The sequence below is a fragment of the Balaenoptera musculus genome, chromosome 10, assembly GCF_009873245.2.
Source record: "Balaenoptera musculus isolate JJ_BM4_2016_0621 chromosome 10, mBalMus1.pri.v3, whole genome shotgun sequence".
Classification (NCBI taxonomy): Eukaryota; Metazoa; Chordata; class Mammalia; order Artiodactyla; family Balaenopteridae; genus Balaenoptera; species Balaenoptera musculus.
In genome coordinates this window covers 2,847,240-2,862,934 of record NC_045794.1, presented here as the reverse complement: position 1 = coordinate 2,862,934, position 15,695 = coordinate 2,847,240, and the positions used below count along the sequence as shown (strand labels likewise).

At 57.7% G+C, this 15,695-nt stretch overlaps 1 protein-coding gene across 7 annotated transcripts in view; it reads left to right on the top strand.

The window, feature by feature from the left end:
- The window catches only part of IQSEC3 (IQ motif and Sec7 domain ArfGEF 3), a 100,465-nt gene that overhangs the window by 50,756 nt on the left and 34,014 nt on the right, over window positions 1–15,695 (top strand). For all 7 annotated transcript variants that reach the window (XM_036865965.1, XM_036865964.1, XM_036865971.1 and 4 more), the window contains 2 exons: window positions 9,884–10,980; window positions 12,920–13,081. In XM_036865965.1, coding sequence (XP_036721860.1) covers window positions 9,884–10,980; window positions 12,920–13,081 — 1,259 coding nt within the window. The remainder of the gene's footprint in view (window positions 1–9,883; window positions 10,981–12,919; window positions 13,082–15,695) is intronic.

Genomic DNA, 15,695 nt, shown 5'->3' with positions numbered 1-15,695 from the left:
AAAATAGTGGTACTAATGCATGAAACTTGTAGGAGAGGAAGGGGTTTGTTTTTAGCTCAGTTAACAATTAGAGCTGTTAAAAATGTAGACTGTCGCGCTTCTGAGGTAGAGAAAGCCCATGCAGGGGCTGGGAGGCAGTCCATCTGGAACCGCATGCTGTGATGTGGGCGGTCAGCTGGCACAGATGAGAACGTCCTCTCAGTTCCACTTGGCTCTGCCCCTTGAGGACAGAGACCCTGTCCTATTCATCCCATCCCCTGGCGTCCAGCAGAGTGCCTCGGGCAGAGTAAGAGCTTATCGAGTGAATATTTTTTGAGTAACTGCGATGCGTAAAGCAATGAGGGAGTAGGGTACCAAAAAGAAAAAAAACATGGTCCCTACCTGCTCCCCAAAGAGATTACAGTTCAATTTAAGGAGTATCCTGTTAGTAACACCAAAGGAAACTGGTGCTTCTGCTTGGGCAGGGAATTAGTTTAATTGTAACTGATTAGTGGGGTAGGGAGGGTTGTGCACGGTTCTGACGGGCACTGTGGACCTTTTTCATGGTGGGCATAACTCTAGTAGATGGGTTTGCACGTCAGGCCAGCAGCAGTGGGGCAGGAAAGATGAGGGCTGGTAGGGGTGTGGTGGAGCCCCCGTGCCCTGCGGAACAGCCCGCCTCCCCTGGCCCGTGTAGCTCTCCAGGCCAAGACAGGCTAGGGGTGGGAAGAGGAGGGGAGAAAGGGACTGAGGGGAGCAGAGTGGCTAAAAACACAGCACACGTTTACAAAAGATGGAGCTCCACAGCTCTCTCTTCTGCAGATGAACTGTGTGACCTTAGGCAAGTTGCTTAACTTCTCTGGGCCTCAGTTGCCTCATACAGCCCTTTGCCTCTACCGCTAACGTTCCTACTCCCCTCCTACTCCTGCACTGGCCTCATTCACTCCTTCTCTTGCTTTAGGACTTGCTCTCCTGCACCTTCCTCCTCGCGGGCAGCTCTCCCCGCCCTCCCAAGGCTGTGTTGAATGCCCCTTCTCAGTGGTCCCACAGCACCCAGGCGTTCCCTGACATAGCCCTTCAGCCCAGGATCACCATTCCTGTTTACTTGACGTCTCCTCTAAGGCAGGGCAAAGACATCCATCATGACACCCCTGGTGCCCGACACAGCGCCTGACATGAGAAGATGCTCAAAGGATGAAGAGGGGAAAGTAACAGTTCAGTGGCCTGAAGGGGATGCGGATGGGCATGAAGCCTGGGCCAGGCCCTGACTCTATCTCAGCTTTCTTTGAGATCCAGGATTTAGTATTCTGCTCCTGTGGTCCTCACGAGTCACCCACATCCTGTGGTCCTTGGGCTGGAAGGGATCTGGGACAATCACTGTCTCCCCAGTTCACCAACCTGCCAGGCCCGCTCCATCAGCCAGTCCAAAATCCCAGGTGTTTTCCGTGGCTCCTCTCTCCGCCCCGCGTCTGATCCAGCCCCCCACCCCCCATGCTACTCTTAACTACTTCCCAAGTCCCCCCCTCCCCTGCCATCCCCCCCGCCCCTGCCCTAGGCCTGTGTGCCCCTGGGGAAGCCTCCTATGGACCCTCTGCTTGGACCTGGTCCCCGCACCGCAGCTGCATTCTCCTTGTGAGCAGCACGTCGGTCACGGTACCCCATATGGGGGCGCCCACGGCCCCTCGTTTTCTAGGGGACAAGGACTTCAGGCTCTTCCGCCCCCAGATCCAACCCCACATCCTGCCTTGCTGTCCCCCGGTCACACTCACCTGGGTGGTCTCTGCTCACACTTCAGTCTCGGCTCAGAGTCCCGAGCCGGGGTGTGTGCTGTTCCTGAGTGCCCACGGCGGACTCTGCCGTCTGGCCGCATCCCCCTCGTGAGGGCAGGGGCTCTGTCGTGCCCAGGCTGTCGCAGAGTGAGCAGATGGTGCTCTGAACGCTGCTGGGGTGCCGCTCCCTCCGCTGTCGGGGCGAGGAGCGAGCACTCCCTGGGGGTGAGCATTGGGCGCTGCCGGCCGTGCCCACCGTCATTCCTGCACCCGGCACAGCCTGGCGCCTGGGCACTGCTGGGTACTGGAGGAACACAGGAATGAGCAAACCAGTGAATGAATGAGGCCCCCAGGCCTCCCTATTCTCCCAGTCCCCGTGCACCGACGGCCCCTCCCCGAGGCCCCACAGGGAGGAGACTGCCTTCCTTGCTTGCTCTGCCCCCAACTCTCCCACTGCACCTCAGGGTGATCCTTGGGGCCGCACCCTAGAGGTAGGGCGCATGCGGATCCCTTGCGGGGAGGTTCCTTTAGGAAGTGGCCATGTCAGAGATACAGAGGGCGCGGATGTGATTTCCAAATTCAGGTTCTCTAGGGAGTTTGTGTCCTGTTCTCTGCTCCTGTGGGTGAGCACCCACTGGAGCCCATCTGGGATGTCCAAACTGCATAGGTCTCTGTGTTGTCCAAGCCCGGCGGCCGTGGAGCTGTGGTCACAGCATCCAGGCCCTGCTCCTGAGTCAGGGTCCTGGGTGGCAGCGCCCTCTGTCTGGAGAGCAGATCTCCTGGACCCCAAGCCTCAGGGTCCAGCCTCACCACGGGGTGCCTCTCAAGGGGAGAAGTGGTGGCCATGTTTCCAGGTCACTGTCCCTCTCTGGGCCTCAGTTTGCTCACTGTGTCTGAGGCTCTGTCCCGCTCTGAAGGTGAGAGCGCTACCGCGGGCGTGAGGGCCCCAGTGGACCAGCCTGCCGAGGGTGGCGGTGAAGGCAAGGTGTGCCAGGGTGTCGCTCTGCTCCGTGGTCTCGGTTCGGGGAACGGCAGTGCACAGCTGCTGTGCTGGGCCCCATGCGAGGCCTGGGGGCACCGCGATGCGGGAGACGCAGTCCTGGGTCTCAGGGAGCTCCGGTGCCAGTGGTGGGCGCTGACACAGAACGGTACAGGCGACACTAACAGCACTGCATCTGGGGACAGTGCTTGAGTGTGCCGAGCACTTTCTGTGCGTCATCTCCCCCATCTGCACAATGTCCCTGCAGGCTAGAGACTGTCACTCTCCCCATCTTAGGAATGAGAACACTGAGGCTTAGTGATGTTAAGTGACTTGCCCAAGGACACATTCCTAGGTGTGCACCCCGGTGCAACCAAAACGGACCCCACAGTCCACGATTTTAACCCAGAGCCCTCCCCATCTGCTGCCCCCGCGGTGAAGGGGTAGGTTCTGCGGAAGTGGCGTGCAGGGCACTGCGGGATCCTGGCACAGGGCAAGTAGCCCGACCAGGGTTCAGAGCAGGCTTCCTGGAGCAGCCCCACCCGAGGGAGCATCTGGCTCAGGGAGCAGCTGAGCCGCGGTTCTCCCCCAGCGCCCCTACCTGGCTGCATCGGGAGAGGGTCCCAGGGCAGCCCTGCTCCCCAGCAGGCCTCTGTGCCCCTTGCCATGCTGAACACTTTCTGTGTTTTGGACGGTGGGCAGGGAGGTGGGCACACGGAGAAGAACAACCCTGCTCAGTGCAGGCCACGCGTCCTGCGGGCCGCCCCGCGCTCCTCCGAAGCTCCTCTCCCCTCCCGACCCTGCCCCGGAGCCTCAGGTGAGGTGGGAGTTTCGCCTCGCCAAGGTCTGCAGACTCACACCACGGACTGCTTTAATCTTCTCCACTGAGAAATCCTGGCGCACGTGGGACCCGCCCCCGCCCCTCGCCCGGGCCTGGTGCCCCAGTGTCCCTCAGAGGCCTTGTCGGGCTCAGCCCGGCAGCAGCTTGGAAGAGCGAGCGTGCTCTGACGAACACGGAAGGCTCGTTAGCGAGACAGCCCCCAGCCCCGCCCCCTGCCTCCCCGCAGGAGCCGAGGGATGGCGCTCCTGGGGGGAGGGAGGCCACAGTTACCCAGGACTCACGGGGCTTCGAGAGAAGTGGGCGGAGCTGCTCCTTGGCCGGTGGGCCCAGGGACCCCTCCCCCCCACGAGCTGGTCCCTCGGCTCTCTGGCCTGGCCCTGGTAAGAACAGGGTCAGGGAGGTGAGCGGGGCCTGGCTGGGGCGGATGGAGCTGACCCGGGGAACCACCGATTCCCCAAGGCCTGTGATAATGGGGGGAGGGGAATGCACATGGGGGGCGGGGCCGGTGGTACAGCCTTTGGCTCCAAGCCCAGATCCAGAAGACAGCCTGGGCTGCATTTCCCCTGGCGCAGAGGCGAGAGTTCAGTTTAGTTCATGGCCGCAAACATTGATTAAGCCCCAAACACGGGTCTGGCTCAGCGCTGGGCACGGGGGATGCAGAGGCGGATTACGCTGTCCCGCCTGTGACGCACCGTCTGGGGTGCTGAGGCGGCACCGAGCGGGCCGCGCAGGATGCGAAGGAAGCGGTGGGGGACACTGTGGGCAGCAGGCACGAGGCCAGGATGAGTGGGAGCCGGCTGTGTTAGACGATGGGAACAAACGGTGACGATCCCTCAACTGAATTCAGAGACCGTCGTGAGCAGTGGCTTCGGGCCAGGCTCTGGGCTGAGGCCGTCCGTGCATCAGACGATGAGAAGGCCACATCCGGGGCCTCCAATAACTTATGCTTAGTGGAGTCTTGGGGAGGGGAGGGGGGAGGGAAGCCTAAGTTAGATGAATACCACCAAGATTAGTAGGGGAAACTGAGTGTCAAAGAGAAGCACCAAACAACCTTCTCGGGGGTGGGGCGTGGTTCAGGGCAGGGACACCCCGTTCCGGTTGGGGGAACTGGGAGGCTTCGTGGAGGAGGCACATTTGAAGAAAGGGGAAACGTTTTGCCTGGAAGAGAGGGCATGAGAGTGGGAGGTGAGGCCGAGCAAGAGATCAGAGCAGGAAAGCCTAGTTGGGGGAGGGGGGGGGGAGCAGGAGGCGGGGCTGGCGCGTGAGCGTGGACTCCGCGTAGTAGGAGGGGCTGGGGGGGTAGGCGGGGCCAGGCTGCTCTGCGCCAGACCCCCAGGAGATGGTGTTTACACTTATTTAGGGCAATGGTCTCAAGCGGTGGAAGTCCTGTGTTTACACCCGCTCTCTGAGGATACTGCTCAGGGGAATATAGTACAAGGCGGATGGTGCTGGAGCAGGAAGCAGGGAAGCAGTTGGGGGGTTGTCAGAGTGGTCCAAATGGGGGGTCCAGGAGAGCCCCACGTGGTGACAGTCTGGTGGAAAGTTCAGGATGATTGCAAAAGGCATGGGGTGGGGGGCGCTATAGGACTTTCAGCCTGACAGATATTGAGGATAAGGCAAAGGTGGACCCAGGGACAAAAGCGAGGTCCCCAGACTGCATGACCTTGTAGCCGGGGTGCTGTTAGGTGAATAAGGACGTCATCCAGAGCTGGTTTGGGTGAGCCGGGGGAGACGATGGGGTCTTGGAAATGTAGGTCTAGGATGGAGTCTAGGAATGGAGAGCTGAGAGTCACAGAATCATCACTGTCAACATCAAACTGCCACCACTTATTGAGCACCTACTGTGTGCCAGGTGCTACGGGAAATAATTTAATTCTCACAACAAGCTACAGAGTCAGCAGGATTAGCTTCATTTAACAGATAAGAAAACTGAGATTCAGAGACGTTAAGAAACTTGCCCAGGGTCAACGAGCAGGGAAGAGGCAGATCTGTGACTGGGTATTTCCCCTATGGGCTTGCTCACCCACCTATCAGAGTGAAGTTACAACGGAAGACGAGGTTCTCAGACAAGAGGTGAGAAGATATTAGCCCGCGGGACACCTTTAGAGTTGCCACGAAGGCTCTGCATGAGATAGTTCTCATTTCATCAGCTGTTAGCTATCAGCTACCAGGGGGCTGCTCTAAAGACTTCCAACATAGAAGTCAAGGAAGACGTCCAGAAATGCACAGGAAAATCATTGAAATGTGTCTGGAGAATGGAAGAGAGCACACATATGACTCGTAACTAGCACGGTTAGGGACCTTGTGGTCAGAATATAGGATCAAGGAGCTGTATGGAGACAGGAAAACCAAGATAGACTGGGTCATGAGAGCGGAGGACAAAGTTTCAAGGTGATAAAGTATCAAAGCTGCAGAAAGGATGGGGAGGAAGGTTGAGGATGGGATCTAGTGACTGAAGGTCATCAGTACCTTTCTGAGGGTCGTTTCAGAAGTCTGGTGGGGGCAGGAGGCAGCTGCAAGGAGTCAGGGCATACGGGGCTGGCCAGTGGTTCGGCATTTGCTCACGGACGGAGGCAGAGCGAGCAGACTAGTCCTCCTATAGGTTTGGTGGAAAAATACAAAGAGACTGGGCTAGTGCCCCAGAGCAGGGGAGTCAAGCAGGGTCATGTTTCAGCCTGGGACATTAAGGAGGGTCTGTAGGCTGGTGGAAAGGAGTCAATACCAGGGTAGAGGCTGGAAATGCAAGTAGGAGAGACTAGGGGATGAAGTAAACTTACAAAGGAGGCCAGAGAGGGTGAAATCATCAGCCCGGGAGAGAAAAGTTACGGTCAGATTAGGAAGGTTTTAATTTATTCAATAAATATTCATTGAAGATCTACTATGTAGTCTAAGCATTGGGGATAGAGCAGCGAGCATGGCAGGCAAAGTCTTCCTTCATAGGGCTTACAGTCTAGTGGAGGACTTGATGGAACAGATTCAAGAATTTAAAATCTGGTTTTCTTCTCTCCTTGGGTGAAGCAGGGACACTGGCCGGTAGAAGAAGTCTCCTCAGTTATCTCAGCCAGCCTCTGCCTCCAGGTGGGACGACACCATGCCAGGGGGTGGACCTTTCACCATTTCGGAAACACTTCAGGCAGTGGGATTTCACACCTTCCCTCTATTGCCAGTAGCGTCTCATAATCTGAAGAGAAGCTCTTGGGCCAGGGGTTTCCCTAGACCTATGAGCAGGCCAGGGAGGAAGGAGATGTGAATCCCTGTCTGGGGTCAGTTGCTCATGGTGCTTGGGGAGGGGTAAATGGGAGGTGGAACTTGCGAGAAGGAGGCAGGTGAGCGGTCAGTTCTCCTCCCTCTCTACTCTTCCCCTTGGAGGACTTTCCTTCCTAAGCCAAGGCCGATTCTGGGCCTCAGGAGCTACAGTGCTCTCTTCCTTCTGGTGTGATTTCTGCAGAAGCAGGAGGAGAATGCATCAGAGGCAGATACCTGTGTTTCTCTGGGGCTCCTGGGCGCATGAGGTCACACCTAGATAAAGGCCCACAGGCAACTGTCCAATTGGTATGGTAGGCAGCATTCTAAGAGGGCCCCAGAGATTCCTGCTCCCGGTGGACGCACCTATATAATCCCCTCCCCCGGAGTGTGGATGGGACTAGTGAATATGATGGGTGTCACTACTACGATTAAGTTACCAATCAGTTGACATTGAGTTAGTCAAAAGGGAGGTCATCCCGGGTGGCCTGAATGAATCAGGTGAACCCTTTAAAGGCAGTGAGGCTTCAGACGGAGGCTCTCTTGTTGGCCTTGAAGGAGCAAACGACCACGTTGTGAAGGGGACCAGGTGGCAGAGAACAGCAGGCAGCTTCTGGTAATTGAGGCCTCAGTCTTAAATCTCCAGGATCTGAAACCTGCCAACAGGAGTGAGCTTGAAAGAGGACGCCAACCCGTAGATGAAACTGCAGTCCCAGCTGACACCTTGATGTCAGCCTGGTGAGATCCCGAGCAGAGAACCCGGCTGAGCTGTGCCCAGACTGCTGGCCTCCAGAGCTGTGAGGAAATAAACGGTGTTGTTTTAAGCGGCTACCTTTGTGGCAATTTGTTCTGCAGCAGGAGATAACTAATACACTTGGCATGCTTTATCAGAGCGCCTTGGATGTCCCTACAACCAGGGTCATGAGTCCCAGGAGAGCTTCCTGCCTTCTGCTTAAGGCCTTGCACCTTGTGAGCTGCAAATGCTTCTGGGAGGAGTCCTATAGGAAGACTTAGTGGCCTTCTAAACCTTAATAGGAATACGTTTTCCAAGTCTCTTCAGAGAGAAGCATTGGATGTGGGGAGAGAGGCAGCATAATGCCACTAGGCTTGGGGATGGGAAAGGCCATTGGATGGTGAGACAGGAAGAGCCCAAGACACACATTGAGGAGGTCCCGTTTACCTGGGCTTGTCCCTGGGCGTTGGGATTGTATCTATGAGGTCTCCTGGGCTAGGAGGGTATCTCTGCTGGTCCAGCTGTGGGGCACCCACAGGGAAGGAACAGAGGGGGCTGCCAGGGTGGTTGGGAAGTAGTCAATCCAGCTGCAGTCCCTGGGGGAGTGGGAAGCGTGGTGAAGTGTTCCTTGTATTGGGGGATGAAATTTGGCCTTTGTATCTGTACCCCTCCCCCCATGATCCTGGGGGAGGATGGAGGACTGATGTTGTTCTTTCCTTGAGTTTTTTTTTTTTTTAATTTTATTTATTTATTTTTGTCTGTGTTGGGTCTTCGTTTCTGTGCGAGGGCTTTCTCCAGTTGCGGCAAGCGGGAGCCACTCTTCATTGCGGTGCGCGGGCCTCTCACTGTTGCGGCATCTCTTGTTGCGGAGAACAGGCTCCAGACGCGCAGGCTCAGTAGTTGTGTCTCACGGGCCTAGTTGCTCCGCGGCATGTGGGATCTTCCCAGACCAGGGCTCGAACCCGTGTCCCCTGCATTAGCAGGCAGATTCTCAACCACTGCGCCACCAGGGAAGCCCTTGCCTTGAGTTATTAATTTCAGCCACCTGTCCCAATTCTTAGTTCAGGAAGGCTACTCTGTGTAAGTGGAGTGTACGGCTGGGAATAGGACATAGTTTCAGGGCCCAGGAATACTTTCTCACTTCCCAAGCTTCCCTAAGGACTGATGGAACCCACCACAGTGCTACCATTTTGTCCGTCCCCTTCACACAGGCTTTGTCTGTTATTTAGGTGCAAAAATCTCTAGGAAGGAGCACTGCTAACTGTTACTGGTCATTCACACCTCAGGGGGAATGTCTTTCTAGTCCTTTCCTGAGAGGTTTTTGATAAGAGAGAAAAAGTGAGAGCTTAGCAACCCAAGGAGGAGAAAAGACCGCAGATGGGGGACAGAGCTGAGAGGAGGGGAGGAAGGGCCTTGAAGACAGACTGGCCAGTGCCAGAAGTTTTCCTGGGTTCACATCTGCCCAGATGAGGCAGTGCCGTCCCCACCCCGGCCCCCGCCAGCCAGCCCCACCAAGCCCTGCCCTGGCTGTAACAGCTCCCATTGTTGGAAACACAGGTGACTGGAATTGCGGAGCAGGGTAGCCTGGAGGGACTCCGCCTGTTGAAACATCCATCCATCATCCATCTGTCTTTTTATGAAATTAACGTTTATTGAGCTCTATCCTGTGCCAGCCCTTGGGCTGGGTGCTGGGAACACAGAGATGATCCAACCCCAATCCCAACCCTTATGAGGCTCCAAGGAACAGGAAACGACCCCAATGCATGACATGAATGCTGAGAAAGAAAGCAGGTGAACAGGAATAGCGGCAATGTTTTTTAGCCTCTTTAATTTTCAATTTTCTATTATTTAAAAATATACACAAAAGTAGATAGAATAGTGTAATAAACTCCCATTTAACCATCACCCAGCTCCAACAAGTTTTATTAATATTGTTTCATCTAACCCTTCCACTTTTTTTGACGGAGTATTTTAATACAAATTCAAGATGTCATGCATTTCAGCCATAAACACTACCGTATGCATGTCTGATACGAACATTTGGAAATAACCACCTCCTACCACTCACAACTCCTCCGTCCCCTGCCCCTGGCATCACCAATCCCGAAATCCAGTCCTACATCCCACACCTCTAGGAGCCTTGGCATCTCAGGCCATGGCATGCTAGGGTTTTCAGACATGTGCCCCTCAGTCCCCCGAAGCTGTGCCTTCCTGCGTCCCCGCCAAAGTTCAGCCAGCTCACGCCCTGCCCCAGTCGACAGCCGCCGCCACCGTCTTTCTCAAGGACTGTCACACCCCTTCCCTAACTGCGCTCCCGCGCCTCTCTGTCTTCGCTGCAGATTGAAATGCTAGAACACAAGTACGGGGGCCACCTGGTGTCCCGGCGCGCCGCTTGCACCATCCAAACCGCCTTCCGCCAGTACCAGCTCAGCAAGAACTTCGAGAAGATCCGCAACTCGCTCCTGGAGAGCCGCCTGCCGCGGCGCATCTCCCTGCGCAAGGCGCGCGCGCCCGCGGCCGAGAGCCTGGCGGCCGAGAGGGCGCTCCTGGAGGGCTGCGGCCTCTCGGGACTGCCGCTGGCGCGCTCGCCCTCCCTGCCGCCCACCATCGCGGGCACGCTCACCGAACTGGAGGACTCCTTTACCGAGCAGGTGCAGTCCCTGGCCAAGTCCATCGACGACGCCCTCAGCACCTGGAGCCTCAAGACCGTGTGCTCCCTGCAGGAGAGCGGCGCTTACCAGGTCCACAGGGCCCTGCGCGCGGCAACGGGGCCGCCGGGCCTGGAGACCGAGGCGCGGGAGCCCGAGGGCGCCCACCCGGGGGACTGGGCCGAGCCCGCCGAGCCCGCCGGCCCGCCCCAGGGCCACGGCAGCACCCTCATGATGGCCTTCCGGGACGTCACCGTGCAGATCGCCAGCCGGAACATCTCCGTGTCCTCCTCCACGGCTCTGTCCGTGGCCAACTGCCTGGGCGCGCCGACGGCCCCAGCCCCCGCAGAGTCCGCGGCGGGCGAGGCCGAGCAGGACGAGGCCGGCGGGCAGGAGGCCCCGGAGGCCCCCAGCGCCGGCCAGGGGGACGTGCCCGCCGAGGACGCGAGCGCAGAGGCGGGAGCCGACGACGGGGCCGTGCGCGCCAGCCCCCCTGGGGCCGCGGTACCGGCGGCGGAGGAGGAGGAGGAAGACGAAGAGGAGGAGGCCGAGGAGCCGGTGAAGGGGACGGAGGCCGAGGCCGGCGACAACTCGGAGCAGCTGAGCAGCAGCAGTACGTCCACCAAATCGGCCGCGTCGGCCTCGGCCTCCAAGGAGGCCCTGCAGGCCATGATCCTGAGCCTGCCGCGCTACCACTGCGAGAACCCGGCCAGCTGCAGGTCTCCCACGCTCTCCACCGACACCCTGCGCAAGCGGCTCTACCGCATCGGCCTCAACCTCTTCAACATGTAAGTTCCAGGAGGTGCGGGGCAGGGGCTGCGCTTATGGGTGGGCAGCGGGCCCGGGAATGGCCCGAGTCGTCCCAAGGTCGTCCCAAGGTCCTCCCAGGTGGCCTCTGGGCCACGCCTGATCCTCGAGCTAGTGTGGGAATACTCATTATCTTTTTAATGGATGTGAGTTTATGTTAAAGATTAGGGTTACAACACCTGAAACCTATGCTTTAACCACCAGTACTGCTAGATGAAGCTAGGCTTTGAAAAGTGAGAAAATTTCAGAGAAAATGCAGTATTAAGTAAATAATAGTACGAGTAGTATAAGGCTTGAGCAGAAAGCATTCGGGTAGGACATGATGTTAAGGAAACAGGGAATATCAATCTCATGGGGTTGATGGCACGGAGACAAGAGGCAGTGATCAAAGGAGGAAAGGGTGGGGGGAGGAGAGACCTAGCGCGAGGAATGGGGGTGCGGGGGGCGGATAGGAGGGGAGTGTCTAGCAAGCAGAGGTGAAGCAGAAGAGAACAGGGGCGTGGGAGCAGAGAAATGAACGACCACCATAGCTCAGAGCCCCCAGCCAGAACTTCCTTGCAACCAAGAGGTATACAGCTGGTGGCAAGCAGAGGAAACACACATGCCCATCCTGTGGAGATTTCAAGTACGTGCGGTGCTCGTCTCCACCCTCCACTCACCCCTTCCTTCAGAGCCCTGAGCCGGGAAGCACGGCATCCCTCCCGCCTAATCAGTGAGGACTGAGCAGAGACCATTCACCTGTGTGTTCATTTACGCATTCAGAAGTTATTTTTGCAGTGCTTGGCACGGAAACCACGAAGATGAGCAAGACACATCCCCTGGTCTCAAGCAGCTTATCTTCTAGGGGGAATAGCTACTGTTCATAGCTCACCTGACATAAAACATTTGCAGACTTCCTAGCAATCTCTAGAGGGAGCCTCATTACGCCATTCTACAGAACAGGAAACAGGCTCCCACAAGCGAGGTGAGCTGAGCCCTGAGAAACAGCTAGTAAGCGGCAGGGTTGGGTGACGTCAGACCCGTGTGACTCCCAGCGCTGCTTCTTGCACCTCAGGCTGCCACCCTGCGGAGCACAGCCCTACCCTCGCTTCTGCACACACACAGGTACTCGCATCCCACAAGGCAGTGGTTCTCAGATTATCTATAGTGAAGGACCAGTTTGGGTTTTTACCCAATATGTTGTGGGCTGATACTTCTGTAAAATACAATTAAAATGAGTTGCTAGGAAAACAGTCACATGCTTGGTTGTCCTGAAAATGTCAACGTGCTATAAAAGGGTCTAAAGGCTTAGCCTCTATTTCTGTACTTATCTTCTCCTGGACCGGTAAGCTCCAGCTCAGGGAGCAGCATGGATTTGCAGACCAAGCTGGGAGCACGTGTGCCTTAAGACACAGCACTCACACCCACACCCACACACAGACTCAAGCCTGGGAAAATCAACCCTGAAGAGCAGGGTCTTTCTTGTGTCTGCCACACACAGGGAAGAGGGGTGTGGTAGGAGATCCCACCTCCATCTCCCAGTCTCCTCTGCCCTCCCGGTTCGAGCGTGGGTCCTGAGTAGAGACAGCAGGATACAGGCGGGAGGAAGGGCTTGGGGACCTCAGGGTCAGATCCAGTGGGACTGAGGCAGCAAGACGGAAGGGACACCTCTCCACCTGCTCTGGAATCTACTTGGCCAGACCTCCCCAGTCCCGCACCATCTTCACTCCTGTGCAGGGAGGTTCAGGAGAACGTGGCGAGGGGGGCTTTTTAAGGGGAGCCCCTCTGCAGTGGAAGGAATGCTGACATTTCCTGGGAATTCTGCCCAAGGACCTCCAGGCACTTTTGTGGGTTCCCTAGGCAGGAAGAAAGGGAGGAAAGGCGTCATGGGGAGACTTGCCTCACTCTCTACCCCTCCTCCCCTCCCCACCCCACCCCCAGAAACCCGGACAAGGGCATCCAGTTCCTGATCTCTCGAGGCTTCATCCCCGACACCCCCATCGGAGTGGCCCATTTCCTGCTCCAGCGTAAGGGCCTGAGCCGCCAGATGATCGGAGAGTTCCTGGGCAACAGCAAGAAGCAGTTCAACCGCGACGTGCTCGAGTGAGTGCCCCGCCTCGGGCTCCTCCCCGCCCTCCTGGCCCGCCCTCCCGGATCTCCTGGGCGGCCTGGGACCTCAGCTGGGGAAGGCCACGGGGAGGACAGGACCTGTAACGTCTGGGTGGATTCCCAGAAGTCCTGGCTCCAGTCCTGGTGGCTTCCTGATTGGTCCAGGAGCCAGAATCCCTATGGTCCTTAGCCAATCACCTGCCTCCCCTCCAGTCATTCTGCCGCTTACTGAGCCAAGGTGCTCCTCCGCGTGGCACTGTGGATGGGGATGGGATGGGGACACAGGGACGGAGATGGGGACAGGGATGGGGATGGGGCCGCGGATGGGGATGGGGCGGGGCTGGGGCTGGGGCTGGGGGCGGGGCTGGGGCTGGCGCAGAAATGGTCAAGGGAGACCAAAAGGCAAGAGAGTGAGCCTGAAAAAAGAAGAAGGCCGTGTCAGCTCTGGGGCCATCTCCGCCTGGGGGACCGGCCCTTCAGCACCCTCTCCTGCCACCTGTCCAGCCCCCCAGCCCCTGAGTGTTCGCTTTATATCGTGGGGGAAACACGAGGCAGAAAAAGAAGGGGTTAGACTGAGGAGTTTTAGAGCCAGAAAGTACTATGATTCCATAAAGGTAGACTGACCACCAAGGTTGAAGTCCAGTAGATGTGGGATTTGGGGCTGTGTGTGCGAGGTCACACGATCAAAACAATTGTTTTAAAGTCCAGGAGATGGGGGATTTGGTGGGGGTGAGGGGGCCGCTTTTGCTAGGGCTCTGCTTCGTGGGTGTGGTGCCGTGGATAGGTAGGCGAGCCCCGGGGCAGGGGAGCACTCCCTGGGGCTGAGGAGCAGGGCCTTGGAGCCACCTCTCCTCTGGCAGAGAGGGGGCGAGGCCCCATGAAGTCTGCTCCGGACCCCTGTCTCTCCCCGTGCCTCTCCCGATGCTCCTCCTCTCTTCTGCTGGGCCCCCCCTAAGCTCACTTCCTTCTCGAAGGTCACCATTCTGTAAGGAGCCCTCCCCACTTCTCTCCCCACCCCCTTCTCCTTGGGTACAGTCGCCGAAGTGTTTCCCCAGGAGTCCTGGAGAACCTCTTCCTTTTGTACTTGCTCTTGAAGCAGCAGGGGCCTGCTACAGTGGGCTGGGGGCACCTGCTACAGAGGGCTGGGGGCACCTGCTACAGAGGGCTGGGGGCTCCTGCTACAGAGGGCTGGGGGCACCTGCTACAGAGGGCTGGGGGCGCCTGCTACAGAGGGCTGGGGGCGCCTGCTCCGGGGCTTAGAAGCATGGAGTCACTGGCAGTGTCCCCAGGGTGGGACTCAGACACCTGGCTTCTCTTTACGGAGCAGTCTTGCTGCCGTGTCTTGGGACAGTCTCTGCTCTCTGGGCCTGCATTTCCACGCCTGGAGGGTGGAGGGGTTGGGTTAGGAGGGGAGATCGGTTGCGCTTGGGAATCCCTGTCACATTCCTAAATTCCTGATGGGATAGTTGTTACCTGAGTGCAGTCAGAAGAGAGGGGGCTTGGACCCATTCAAGGGACCTTGAAATCCCTGATGGCCCTTAGTTGACAGAAGCCAGCTCCTGCCTCTGACTCTTGGTGGCTTTGGACAATCAGCTGTTCCTCCCAGAACAGGTGTTGTGAGTGCCTAAACCCATAAATGGACGGCATTTCTTTATCTTCCTCCTCTCCCTCGGGCTCCCCTTCCCCATCCCACCACCCCTGCTGTGTGGGTGCCCTGAGGGGATGCCTCGAGGAAATGAGAGAAGAGGAGAAAGGTCAGGTTTTCCGTCTCCTTCCTTTCCTGCTTTCCTCTGTCTGGTTCATCTGTCCGGCATGAACTTTTCATTTGCCTTTGTCCCCTTTCCACTGGAGAGTGAGTAGAGGTGCTGCGCCCGACGGCTTCATTCCTTCCCACTGCCCCACACCCCCTGGGTGACCCCGCTTTGTCCCTCTGCTCTGGGGCAGGGGTGACTGCTCCACTCCCAGGCCCTGACTGCCTTGTCTGTTCTCTTCTGCCTTTCCAGACCCCATGTGGCCTGGCCCCGGAACTCTGACCTGCTAGGCCCCTGTTGATCTGCAGCTCTGGGAACACACGGTTTTTCTGCAGCCCAGGTTGTGCTGAGCAGCACAATGGAAACTAATTGCCATCCTCCCTAGGAGAGCATGTGGGCTGGAGATTCAGACCAGCCGCTGCCGCCTGCGCCGCGAGGGGAGGTGGGCTGGGGTCTAGGGCTGGCGGCTGAGTGGGCTCAGGCTTGGATGAGAAGGCAGTGTGGTGGCAGGAGAGGTGGCTGGACCTGCGAGTCCGGCGCTGGCCCCTGCTCTGCTCCTAACACGCTCTGGAGCTTTTGCAAGTCACTTCTGCTCCAGGCTTCCTCATCTGTAAAGAGAGAGGGTTGAGCTGCGTGATCTCAGAGGTCCCTCCAGTGCCGGTGAATCTATCGTCTTTCCTTAGTGCGTTTGTAGCACCCTGGCATCATGCACAATCATTTGCCCTGAACAAGCTTTGTCATCCTGCCAGAGCTGCCCAGAGCAGCCCTCAGGCTCCAGCGTGGGGCTGGGGTGCCAGCGTTCACGGGGGAACAAGATGGCCATTCACCACTCATTCAGCAAATACTGAGTGCCTACT